Below are 13997 nucleotides of genomic sequence, written 5' to 3'. Positions count from 1 at the left end.
TAGAAGAAAAATATGTAAAAGACGTTTCCTTTCGTAATTGATTGTCAATTCCGAGACCTGAAAATATTCACTTAATACCTCTTGTAGGATATAAGCGTTTGGCATAAATTCTACAAGTAGACATACTAAGACCTTAATTGAAAATATTTCCTGTAAGTTTGCTGGCTATTAGAGATTCCAAAGTAAATTTAATTTTCTCAGTGAACCGTGACTACGTGGCATTTGTTTCTCTCATTCCTCCAAGAAAATTTTCTCCAGCTTAGTGGTTCTCAATCAGAAGTGGTCTTACTTCCTATACATTTGACGGTGGCTGGGGACCTTTTCAACTGTCACCATTTTGAAGGCGAGGTATTCCTGGCACCCAGTGGGCAGAGGCCGGGCACGCCACTCACCATCCAGTGATGCACAGTGTCCACCAGGAAGAATTATCCAGCCGTAGATGGCGGGTTGCTGAGGCTGACAAACCCAGCTTGAGAGCCTATGTCCAGTTACCCTTTGATTGTAACACTCGGTCCAGATTCCCGTGGCTAAGGGGCAGGGGTGGGGTGGGGGGGGAAGGACCCAGGCTCCACCCTGGCTTCCTTCTCTTTAAATCCAGAGCAGACCCTTTTGCCCACATCCTTCCCACGAACTCTCACCCTCATCCCAGCAGAACAGCAGGTGCCCTGTCCCCGTGTCCCTTCCGCTGTGTGGGGCTTGAGGATTCAGTAACCCGAGTCACGCTGTGAAAGTGGGACAAGCACTTTCCTTAGACGAACTTATTTTTTTAGGGAAATGCTGTGGGCAGAAGCTCACCAAAGGCCACGTATGCTTGCTTTTTATCTGACCTCGGTCCTTTTCACACGTGATGTATCACCGTTTTATCCTTCTTGATGTTCTTCTGCCTCTCCTTCTTTTGTAACAAAAGTGGCCTGTTTATGATCTACGAAACCATTTTCTTTTCCATTCCAAACCTTTCTTTAAGCTGTTTCACACTGATTTTTTTTTTTTATTGGGGCGACATTCCTATAACATCAATTAGCCACGTTAAAGGAAAGAACTCATTGGCTTTTAGTGCATTCACAGTGGTGTACAACATCTAACCCTATCTAGTTCCACAGCATTTCCATCACCCCAGAGGAAGCACTTTTTCTACTGTGCAGTTACTTCCCGTTCCTCCTTGCCCAGCCTCTGAAAACCATCAATCTGTTTTGTGTCTCTATAAATTTACTTGTTCTGGATGTTTTGTACAAATGGAATCATACATATAGGGTCCTTTTCTTTAGCTTTGTTCACTTAGCATAATGTTTTAGAGGGTTGTCCACATTGCAGTCTGTATCAGTACTTCCTTCTTTTTTAGGGCTGCAGAGTATTCCATTGTATGAATGTACCATAGGCATTTATCTATTCATCCACTGCTGGACATTTGTGTGGTTTACACTTTTGGAATATTGTGAATAGTACTGATAGGAACATGTGTCTACTTGCCTTTGAGTACTTGTTTTCAATTCTCTAGGGTATATGTTTAGGAGTGGAATTGCTGGGTCATATGATATTTGTATGTGTAACCTTTGGAAAACTGTCAAACTGTTTTCACTCCAGGAGAATCATCCATCTCTAAGCTGTTTTCTCATGTTAATTCCATGTCTCTGCTCCCTGCATCTACTTCCACTAACTGCCTGCACATGACAGCCATCCACTACCCCTGGGTCTCATGAAATGGTTTGATGGAGAACTGAGAGAATCCCGATGTGTGTTCTAAAGTACGGATTCAAAACCCTGAGCGATTAGGACCAGCTTTGCCTCCATACCCATGAAGTTCTCAGATTAACCTAATGTCTGTAGTGGTTTGGATACCCAAACTGGAAATGCCCCAATTTTGAAAAAGACCCTTTTCCCTCCTCCATCACATTAGTTAGTCCTTTATTGTAACCCAGTGGATTTGTTTGAACATGCCCTCTTGTTCCGTCATAATATTATGCTCAAGTGGCTCAGTTCATGGCCATCTGTGCAGCCTCTAATGGGAGGGAGAAGGGGGAGTGCTGGGCGCCCAGGATGCTCTCTCACTGTCTCTTCCCCACCTCTAGGTGTCCTTCTTTCTCTTCATCATCTTTGTGGTGTACACCATGCTGCCCTTCAACATGAGAGATGCCATCATCGCCAGCGTCCTCACCTCCTCTTCCCACACCATCGTGCTGAGCGTCTGCCTGTCTGCAACGCCTGGGGCCAAGGAGCACCTGGTCTGGCAGGTAGGTGCACCTCCACCTCTGCATGGTGACCTTCCCCAGCCCTCAGAGGGGTGGGAGGCACCACACACCTGCTCAGGGTGTGACTGTGGACTGCCACCTGGCAGGTGCTCCAGGCCTGCTCTCTGATGTTGACTCTGCCAATTGCTAATGGGGAGCCAGCCAACCCCCCGCCCCAACCCAACCAGTAGAACCAGCAGTCGCTTAGCAATTACCAACAGTGAAAATTAGAAATGGCAGTTCCATTTTGCTGATTGATGGGTAGAAGCTGTTATTATGCATTATAATTTAGCACTCTTATTTTTAGAGCGAAATAACTTACACAATTAAATCTGTAATTCTCCCCTATCTCTCTCTACCTTGATATTCCAAACCCTATCTTTATGGAGGACAAAAGATTTCTCTATTTCTTTATCTTCTAATGAGTCCAAGGACATAGAAACATAGTTCTTAAAACTGTTACAATGGCAGATTTGGTTTACTAATAAATGGCATTTCAGTGAAGCCATTCTACTTCATTAGTTACAAAGCATTTAAGAAGTCATTTGATTTCCCATTAGGGACATCCGGAAACCTGAGGGTCAGGGGTTTAGACTTCCTAAGGGTCTCTTTGTCACTTGTACAAAAAAAAAAAAGTGTGTTTTATTTTGCTGTGTTGGAATCAAATGTAACAAATGCTGCCAGTGTGTAAATTGCAGTGGGCTGAGAGAAGACGTTGTGAAGGACACCGCCACTGTCGTTGAAAAGGGGGTTTTAGATGTGGGTCCACCTGAGCCCTGTAGGTCTAAGAAATCAATTTGTCATTCACTTGATGAAGTGTTGTATTTGGAAACTTGGATGGAATTGGGGGCTTACCCTTGGGTCTGTAGTAATCGCTCTTAGTTGGAAAGCTTTCTAGGGATCCCAGTTCTCAACCTTCCTCTCCCATCGCTCATAACAAATGTTCATTCAGAATAACCTGAAGGACCTGCATTTGGGAAGCATCCTTAGGCAGTAGCCCCTGATTTGGTGCAGTGGGCTGCAGCTTCACATAACTTGTTTGGACATTACTTACAAGTGTCCCCTCCAGGAAGTGGAGGTAACCATGTCTCCCGTGGGTTTCCTGTGACTGAGCAGAGCAGACATAGACCAGGAACGTGCAGTGCCAGAGTCACATGCAGTGGTCGGCCAATAACTAATCAAGTGAAAGAAGGTGAGGGCTGTATTAAAAGATGAAGCAATCCAGCTGTGCCTGGGAAGAGGTGGAAGAAGGGTTCCTTTTCACACGAGCTCTGTCCCAGCTTCTACTTGCTTTGTTTCTGCATTCCAGAGCCTCCTATGAGGGTATTTATGGGGCATCTCTCTGCTCTCCCATTTGTGCCCTTTTTCCACTAAGCTCAGCCCCAGGCGGTCACATGCAGGTCAGGGTGATAGGCATGCTTTCTCTAGGAATGAGCACCTAACTGGCCCCATCAGCTTATACTACGAAAATCCCTGTAGGAAAGTCCTGGTCACACAGGCATCGGGGCATTCACAGCATCTTCCTGGTTTAGGGTTACCCTGGAACACATCCCTCAATCATTTTTTTTTTCCTTTTTGGTCTTTTTAGGGCTGCTCCTGCGGCATGTGGAGGTTCCCAGGCCAGGAGTCCAGTTGCAGCTACAGCTGCTGGTCTGCGCCACAGCCACAGCAATGCCAGATCCGAGCTGTGTCTGTGACCTACACACAGCTCATGGCAACGCCAGATCCTTAACCCCCTGAGCGAGGCCAGTCAAACCTGCGTCCTCATGGATACAAGTGTTACTGCTGAGCCATGGCGGGAACTCCCCCTCTTGAACATTTTGTACTGATCTCTTCTGCCCGTTCAGGAATAAAGTGTCTGCTGATGCAGATATAACAGAAAAAAAATATTTGAGAAATGGAGATTAGGATACCTGCCTGTAAGGATCACGTGGGGTTAAAAAAAAAAAAGGAAAAAGAAAGTGATTTGCAAAGAACCTGATGTATTTTAGATATCAAGTACTGTACTGAGTTTTTTTTTCTTTTTTTAAAGCATCATTATTTTCTTACATTGGTTAAAGAAGAATGTGGAAAGAGTGTACTCTTAAATTTTTCTTTACTCAATTTTCAAAATCAGCAAAAAAAATGACTTCTTATCAGTGAACAGAGTTAGGATAACTCTGGAATAGCAAAAGAATAAAAATTCTTCATTCCATAGTATTTCATGTAAGAATAACATTGAAAGGAAGAGAAGAGGATGAGGTCAGGTTTCCATCCCTTTAAAAACAATTGCACGGTGATTTCAAGAGCTGGGAAAGGCAAAATCTGCCAACAGTGTTTTTGGGTTTTTGTCTTTTGTCTTTTTAAGGCCACACCTGCGGCATATGGAAGTTCCCAGGTTAGGAGTCGAATTGGAGCTGTAGCTGCCAGCCTACGCCACAGCCACAGCAATGCCAGATCTGAGCCGTGTCTGACCTACACCACAGCTCACAGCAGTACCAGATCCCTAATCCACTGAGTGAGGTCAGGGATCGAACCCGCATCCTCATGGATTGGAGTCAGGTTCCTTAACTTCCCAACAGTTTTAAAATGGAAGGTTCCTGGGGACACATCAAAGTAATGAAGTGGAAGAGCTTTAAGTACCTTTGGCCACTGCTGGAAATCTCATCTAAAACTAACACTGGTTTGTGATGCGAGGAAAACATTTTATTCAATTCTTTTTATGAAAAGTGTATGTAAGACAGAAAGCCACAGATTAGGTGATATTATTTCTGTGGTGCAGTTGTTTAAAGCAAGCCAATTTAAAATAAAGAAGATCAGGAGTTCCGGTGATGGCTCCATGGAAAGGAATCTGAGTAGCATCTGTGAAGATGTAGGTTTGCTCCCTGGCTTCACTCAGTGGGTTAAGGATCCTGCGTTGCCGTGAGCTGTGGTGTAGGTCGCAGACGCGGCTCGGATCTGGCATTGCTGTGGCTCTGGCGTAGGCTGGCAGCTACAGTCCGATTCAACCCCTAGCCTGGGACCCTCCATATGCCGTGGGTGTGGCCCTGAAAAGACAAAAAGTAAAATAAAATTAAATAAAGAACATCAGTCTGAGATAAAGGATGAGATACCTGTCAGTGGTGATTCGTATAACCCTGCTTTCTAACCCCCCAAAGAAAAGAGTGCCTTTCGTTTAAGGTCGATCCATGCAAATCATTTCTCATTTCATTCCAGTTTTTGAACAGTGGTCATCCGGTGATAGCATGGAGTGACTTAGCTGTTTACCAAAATATTAACTTAATAGGAAACCCTATTCTCCTTCTATCTTGTGTGACAGTTGATTTTTCTCAGGAAGTTCATTTCAGCGGCATTTGTCTTGAAGTAACATTCCTTCTCGGGCTCTAATGGGTCTCCTACATAGGGAAATTTCGTTGATACCTGACACTTATGGATGAGCCTTCCCAACACATGCAAACAGAATGTATCATCTCTAATACACATTTTTACAAACCGACCTGTCTTGCAAATCCAAGTTCAGGTCATTTTGCGCTAAGCCTTTCAAGTAGGTTCCCATCTGCTGCTCTGTTGACCTCACATACCTTTGTACGTCCTTCCGCCAAGACGATGCTCCTTCGTGGTCACAATGCATCTGTCAAAATCAGAGGCGCACGGGGTCCGTGTTCTCTGCCTTTCCCAGGAATGACCTTTAGAGCCGAAGGGCCCACACACTGCATTATGTTCTCAAGTCTCCTTGGTGTCCTTCAGTCTGGAACAATGCCTCAGACTGCCTTTGGCTTTCATTGTCTTTTGTTTGGTCTTTTTGCCCTTTCTTGGGCCGCTCCCGCGGCATATGGAGGTTCCCAGGCTAGGGGTCGAATCAGAGCTGTAGCCCCCGGCCTACGCCAGAGCCACAGCAACGCAGGATCCGAGCTGCGTCTGCAACCTACACCACAGCTCACGGCAACGCCGGAGCCTTAACCCACTGAGCAAGGGCAGGGATCGAACCCACAGCCTCATGGTTCCTAGTCGGATTCGTTAACCACTGCACTGTGACGGGACCTCCGGCTTGCATTAACACTTGGGCAGACTGCAGGCCAGCTGGTTATTTTGTAAGCTGTCCTGTAGTGTGAGGTGTGCAGTGCTTCCCATGGATGGATTCAGGCTACATGCCTTGTGGCAGGATCCACAGGGGGGCTGGTGTGTTCTCATCGCGTTTAATCGGGGTGCATACGTCCACTTTGTCCCACTGTTGACAGTGGTCATTATTCTTGGGGGCTGTCCATCAGGCTTTTCCACTTTGAAATGATTCTTTTCCTCTTTGCAATTAGTACATATTTTATGGCGAGGTGCTTTGAAACTAGGTAAATAATCTGTTTCTCCACAGATTACTTTTCATGTGTTCATTGACTTATTAGTATCTACATGGTTTCGTGTTCAGGAGGCTGTAAACCATTACCATCGCTGTTTATTTTTATTTATTTATGTGTTTCTATTTTTTTTTTTTCCTGGCTGCACCCACAGCCTATGGAAGTTCCTGGGCCAGGGAGTGAATCCGAGCCACACCTGCGACCTACACCACAGCAGTGGCTTAGCCAGATCCTTTCACCCATTGCATTGGGCCTGGGATCAAACCCACAGCTCTGCAGCAACAGGAGCCGTTGCAGTCAGGTTCTTAACCCACCGTGCCACAGCAGGAGCTCCATCTCTGTTTGTTGTGATGTCCGTGTGTTTCCAGGTTTGTGCGGTGGGTGCCGCTTCGAGATGTGTCTTTGTCCCTGGGCGTCTTTGAGCACTTCCTCGATTTTCTGCACAGTCTATGTGGGGCTCATCTGCTGCCCTCCCTGCCTTGGCCGTGAAGTCAGCTGTTTCTCTGAGGAGCCCTGGTTCTTTTTGGTGAAGAATGACATTTCATGGCAAGATCTGGGCCTTAGGGCTTTCCGTTGGCTGTGGGATGTCAGGACCCCAAGGCAAGGCCCACACACGTCACATTTCACGTGCATGTCTACATGCGTATTAAATGGCACGACCTCATGCTGATCTTGCCACGTCCAACCCAATGGCCGTTTCATGCCACTTTCCTCTCTTTCCATTGTAGCTCCTTTGATCAATAGTGAAAAATATCTGGTTCTCATGATCCTTAACACATTGACTTACTTGGCAAAACCTTGCATGTAAGGAGTCTCCTGTCTCGAATGCCAGCCCCGCCCCCGACCCAGGTGAACTCTCAGTTGGCCTAGCTTCCCCTCCCCACACCCTGTCCCCCTCCCCAGGGGCTCTGACATCCCTTATACCTGAGGATATATGGGGGGTCCCCTCTCTCAGGTGGGAACACGACATCCCATGTATCTGAGGGTATCCCCTCTCCCTAAGGGGCTCTGACATCCCATTTGTGTGCAGGTGTCCCCTCCCCCAGCCTAGGCTCCGACATCCCCCAGGTGGGGGCATGACATCCAGCCCAGGGGAGAGGCCCGCCTTCCCCATCTCTGCAAGCATTTCTCCTGTGCTTGAATTTGCCTGCAGCAAGGACTCCTGGCACCCAGCCTGGCTTTGTCACTCTGGGTGAATTTGACTTCCCCCATCCCCTTTTCAAGCAGCTGCTTTCTTTGCTGTCTCACCTGAGAGCCAGGTACTGAGCAATTCCGGAGGGAAGGAAAGGACAGGAAGGGAGTGAGAGGAGAATGGGGGAGGAGGGAGGGATTCTTTTCAGTTCCTCTTGTGATTCCCTTTGTATTGATCTGGGCACCTTTTCTTCTAATTCTTTTCTGATTTTATTTCCCTAAGTGGATTTCAAATAACAAAGGGAATAAATTACTTAGCTATTAGGAAATTTAACAGCCATTTTGCATTGACTGAGTAAGAAGGATATTTTGTTTATCTATGATAAATTTAGCACCAAAAGCACTTAACAATTTATGATCAGCAAGAAAATAAGAATTTTACCTGTATCAATCGGATAACATACATTTGACTGAAAATTTCGCCAAAGCAGCAAGGAGTCTTTTTTGCTTGTGCTTCTATCAAGGCAGAGAGAAACTGAGGCTAGGAAAATGCCTGAGAGCTCCTGAAAGCCCTGGCCTCCTGCTGTGGTGTTTGCCTCCTGCATGGGTCCTGGGGGGGCGGGGGGTGGTAGGTTTGCAGCCATTAGACAAGATTAGGAAGCTGGGCAGCATCTTGCCTCCCAGGCAGGGGCAGCTGGTGGGCCACCTTGGTCAGGAGCTTGGTCCAGCCTGCAGCCTTGTGCTTGTGTAGCTTTTACTTCCTTTTAAACATGCGCCTTGTCTATTCTCCATTTGCTATATTTTCAGAGGTCAGTACCACTGTCAGCAGGATACGGAACCACCCTCATGGAATTTCCAAATATCCCTGTTTACGTATGACAGTTGCATTTGGTTTGAACTTGCTTACCTTTCTTAGTTTTTATTTCCTTGGTATGCCTAGCACGGTTTGAGTTTTCATTTTCTGTATCTTTTATTTTCCCATGAGAGAGGGAGGCATTTGAATATAGATTTCTTTAGCAAGCGGGTTATATGAGAATCCATATTTATTAAGGAAGATAAGCAGAGCAGTGCTTATTGATTTTTCTAACAGGATTCCTCATATTTCAGAGAAATTTTATAGGATCCCTTTAGGCGGTGGATACTTTAATATATTTAAGTTGTGGTACAATTTGAAAATTTTTACTTTGGACCTAAAATAGAAAATATAGCCTGTCATCCGTGGCAAGGGTGTAATCAGTAGTAACAAATGATGCAGATTTGTTGCCTAACAGATTCTTTTTGGGTATAATTCAGGAACTGTATATTGGAGTCTGGAATTAAATTGCATTTAGGATCTAATCTGAGAAGCTCAAAGGAAAAACAGCAGGTTACCAGCTGCCCAGTTTCTGGCTGTGGAAGAGACTAATTGTTCGGAATTTGAATCTCTGTTGCTACTGTTTTGTCTTTCAAGAAGCTCAAGAGATGAATATTTTCCACGAAGGGGGAAAAAAAGAGACTGTATCACTGTCCCTTTTGGGTAGCATCCAGCTATTGATCAAGTATATCCGTGTCTTATTTGAACAAGTTATCATTTATCTGATCTAAAGACGTTATCATTTGGAAGGAGTGGGGTCAGCATAGAGAAGAGGCTGAACAGGGAAGGTGCCTGAAGTGACTAAATCCTATAGCACATCTAAGAGCACCTTCTGTTTCTGCTCTCCTTTCTCCATCCTCATCCTTCCCCCAGCTGGACAGATAAGCCCCCCTGGCCTCTAAATGACAGGACCTTTGTACCATCATGCCACCCGAGAGTTTGGTAGGGCATGTGAACAGCAGAACAAAATTAGCACTTCCCTGCAGGAGAGCAGATCATCTAAGAATGCTCTGGCAATTTCAAGAATGTTTGAGGGAATCCTCCTACGCTCTTGGTGGGATTGTAAATTGGTGCAGCCACTATGGAAAACAGTATGGAGGTTCTTTAAAAAACTAAAAATAGAGTTACCATATGATGCAGCAATCCCACTCCTAGGCGTCTATCCAGAGAAAACTCTAATTCGAAAAGATACATGCACCCCAGTGTTGATAGCAGTACCATTTACAATAGCCAAGGCATGAAGGAAGCCTAAATGTCCATTGCCAGATGACCAGATAAAGATGTGGTGTGTGTAAGTATATATACCATGTAACGTTACTCAGCCCTAAGAGAAAGAATGAAATAATGCCATTTGCAGCAACATGGATGGGTCTAGAGATTATTCTGCTGAATAAGATCTGATACAGACAAATACATGGTGTCACTTATATGAGGAACCTAAAAAAAGATACAAACAAACTTTTTTACAAAACAGAAAAGGATACACAGACATAGAAAACAAATTCATGGTTACCAAAGGGGAAGGATGGGGAGAGAGAAGGATAAATTAGGAGTATGAGGTGAACAGATACACAGTACTTTATGTGTATATACACACACACATATAGTGGACACATATACACAAACATATATGTATACATGTATAATAGATAACCAAGAAGGACCTACGATATAGCACAGAGAGCAGTTTCAATATCTTGTAATAACCTACAGGGAAAATAATCTTGAGTCACTTTGCTGTACACCTGCAACTAAGACACAGTGTAAATCAACTAGACTTCAATTTAAAAAAAAAAAAAGAACGTTTGAGACAGAAAAGCTTCATGAGAGTAACTACTGGTGGCATGAGACCTGCCTTCCAAAGGCAGGTGAACTGTTTGCGGGAGGGGATAGAAGGAAGAGATGTAAAGGGAAGCCCATCAGACAATGGGTTTTACCTTGGAGATTTGGTCAAAAGGGCATGAAAAAGAAGGGTTTCTCTACAGGTGAGAAATGCCATCATCCACCACCCATCAGCCATCTCTGTCCTCCTCCTGAATCTGTCTCCTGAATTCTGTGGTTTCTGTCCATTCAAAGCAATGTATTCATGTCAAATGAGAGACATCACTACAGGTTGATTAAATGTTGGCTGAATGGCACATTTTACCTGTTGATATCTGGACAGGTGTATTTCCTGGCACGTCACCAACTCATGCCTTTTTGTGCCATTATGCACAAAGTTCTGAGGCTCTGTCCCTTCCAAATGTTTATTTTTGAGGGTAGATTGTGAAAGATACTGATTGCTAATCATTTGTTAAACCATCAGTGATGCTTTTTAAAACCCCTAGAGGATAAGGAGAAAATCAGCACCCTGCCCCCATGGGGTATCACCCAGAATAGACTCCTGTATACTTGCAGGACAAATGATGAATCTGCTAAGTTGTGCGAACTTGAGAGAGGAATGTATCTGCAGCTTGACTTCAGCAAGAACTTTGTTCTGATTCTAAGGGATGGCTTTAAAGACTACAGAGATACTCCCTGAGTTGGAGCAGTGGGGAGAGGGGGGACGCATAGGCAGGGGGAGGCATTCTAAGGAGACCCAGGGCTGGAGATGGCCCTAGGTATCTGTAAAGTAGAAATAATGGCAATGACCTCCTCCTAGGACAGCACAGACGGTTAAATGAGATGATAATGAAAAGGACTTAACTGGGCCTGGTGTGTGTGATTAATGTCGCAGCTGGTACACATCAAGTGTTAATAATAGGAACTGCATGATGAGAGATCCACAGCAGTCTCATCATGTTTGTGGGATGCAGCGGTTGCAGCATGGCTTCTATGAGAATAGTGTTCATCAATTTTTCTCCCCCAGGAGATGTGAGATCCTGCTGGCCAGCCTCTGGCTTAGTCACTTTTGCTGTCCTTCTAGCAGCTCCTGAGTGATTTGACAAGGCCAAGACTGTGGGATGATAAACAGAACTAGCACTTGGGTCTCAAATGGAACCTGGGTTTGGATTCTCTTTCTCCCACTTTATGCCTGTGTGTGATAGACAGGAAGGGGGACCACCCAGATACCCTCAAAGAAAGACTGGTTGTCCAGCTGTCGGGGGTGTTGTTAACAACTCACTTTTAGCCCTTAGATCCTTCCTGGCTGCCCAAGGTCATACCTTTCCAAGAGTGGCCCATATCCATGACTGATCAAGGTGGGATATAAGCTCTCTCCGTTTTGGCCCAATGCAAAATGATTCTGATGGACCATTTCAGCTCCAGAGCATCCATCTGAAGTTGTCAGGCCTGCTTCCCAACCCATCTTCCTCTGCCACGTCCCACGTCCTTCCCTCTGCATGGGCTTTGATTCGAAGGACACACCCTAACGAACACCCATCTCTGTTTCAGAATGTGCTTCTTGGAGAATCTAACTGCAAAACCACATAAATTTGGATGAATTTTTTGATTTACTCAGTTTTCTTGGCTCTGAAATGGCGTCAGTAACACCAGCCTCCCTAGATAGTTGCTGGCCTTGGTGCTGATTAGATGAACGGGTGTTTAGGAAGAACCTGTTATCAGGCTGGGCTTGTCCTTAGCCCTCAGTAAATAGTAGACAGAAGCAGCAGCAGGAATGTGTTGTGCTAAGTCTACATGACTTTTACAGAAGCTAAGATAAATGGGAACATTAAAAATCCTTGAGGTTATACATTCATAATCAAAATCCAAATGACCTATGGGTTCTGTAGGGCAAAAATTGCCTCATACATATGTAAAGATGCTTAGAGCCCAAGCCTGGTCTGGTCAACCATCCTGCAGTTTGTCCTGTGCAGACACAATGCAGTGAGCTTCATCCTGGTGAGGTTCTAGAAGCCCACACTCCACTGATAAATGGTGCTCAGTTCAGCTGATGCCTGAGCACCTGTGCTTTTATAAGGTAATGAAACACCTGCTGAGACACAGCTCACTCCCTCTGAGGAGTGAGAGGGAGGCATGTTGAGGTTCATTTGGCAGCTGGACATCTTGTACTCTTTCTCTGGAGTTGTCTTGTTCTCTGGAGGAGCCTACTTCTGTTCCGCAGCCAACCTGGGAGGTTGCTCACTTGGACCAGCCAACAGTACCTTGATGGGTTGGAGCTGACCGTCCTGCATCTCAGCTTTGTGGTCATGGAGGCATGTATGCATGAGGTTCCATCTCTTTGCATCACTCCTGCCACTGCCCACCTGCCCCCAGCTCAGATATTGTCTTGTTTTCCTAATGCTGCTGAGGAAAATTACCACAAACTTGGATGGTTTAAAAAACAGCATCCTCTAACTTCTGGAGTTTATTATTTCCCAGAAATCCAAACTAAGATGTGGCAGAGATGGGTAGCCTGGAGGCTCTGGGGGAGGTTTTCATGCCTCTGTCCTGGCTGCTGAGGGTCACCAGCAATCCTTGGCATTCCTTTGCTTTGGGGTTTCAAAACTCCAGTCTCCGCCTTCATCTTCATGTGGCTTTCACTTTGAGTCTCTGCATCCTGTCTCCTTCTGTCTCTCTGGGAAACTGGCCATTGTCTTTAGGGCCCATCCTGATGATCTCATAGCCACATTTCTAATTACATCTTCAAAGACCTCCCAAAAAGGTCGTATTCTGAGGTTTCTAGTGGACATCACTTTGGAGGCTTCTATTCAATTTATTACAAATACTAACCCCCGGAGTTCCCGTCGTGGCGCAGTGGTTAACGAATCCGACTAGGAACCATGAGGTTGCGGGTTCGGTCCCTGCCCTTACTCAGTGGGTTAACGATCCGGCGTAGCCATGAGCTGTGGTGTAGGTTGCAGATGCGGCTTGGATCCAGCGTTGCTGTGGCTCTGGCGTAGGCCGGTGGCCACAGCTCCAATTCGACCCCTAGCCTGGGAACCTCCATATGCCGCGCGGGAGCGGCCCAAAGAAATAGCAAAAAGACAAAAAAAAAAAAAAAAAAACAAATACTAACCCCCACAGCCAGACAGAAGTTCCACTCCTCTCCTGTGTGGCTTGCTGGAAACCCACCATACATTCTCCAAGACCAGAGAGTCTGTGGGGTTCCCTTCTCTCAACTGCTCAGGTGTTACTAAGCTCTGTGGTATACAACATACGCAGATACCGCCTTGGAAGATATTTATGGTAACACATAGGAAAAGAAAGCAAAACTAGGAGAATTGAGAGTGAGGAAACATATGGAAATTCTACTCTCGTTTAAACAAAACTCTCATCCATAGGGCGATCAATGAGAATTCCCGAGGAGCGGTAGCCAATAGATAGGACAGCTGAACACCTGTCCTTGGCTCTTTGCCATATTTTATGAAAATAGGTGATGTGGTCACACTTTTTTAAAAAGAGTGTTTCTAAAGGTTTTCAGTGAATGTAATTCTCGCAGCCACTTTGAATTCTCTATTTGTAGTTGTTTCTCATTTGACCCTTTGGAGATTTCCAGGTATGTAATCACACCATTTTCAAGGGAATCTCCACTTTCTGGTT

General features: G+C 45.3%; 1 protein-coding gene across 1 annotated transcript in view; it reads left to right on the top strand.

Annotated features, from left to right (window-relative positions):
• The window catches only part of ADCY2 (adenylate cyclase 2), a 424271-nt gene that overhangs the window by 105994 nt on the left and 304280 nt on the right, over positions 1–13997 (top strand). Inside the window, 1 exon segment of the mRNA XM_021077007.1 lies at positions 2067–2228. Within this exon segment, the coding sequence (XP_020932666.1) occupies positions 2067–2228 (162 nt within the window).

The sequence above is a fragment of the Sus scrofa genome, chromosome 16 (genome assembly GCF_000003025.6).
Source record: "Sus scrofa isolate TJ Tabasco breed Duroc chromosome 16, Sscrofa11.1, whole genome shotgun sequence".
Lineage (NCBI taxonomy): Eukaryota > Metazoa > Chordata > Mammalia > Artiodactyla > Suidae > Sus > Sus scrofa.
This window is presented reverse-complemented; position numbering and strand designations above follow the sequence as displayed.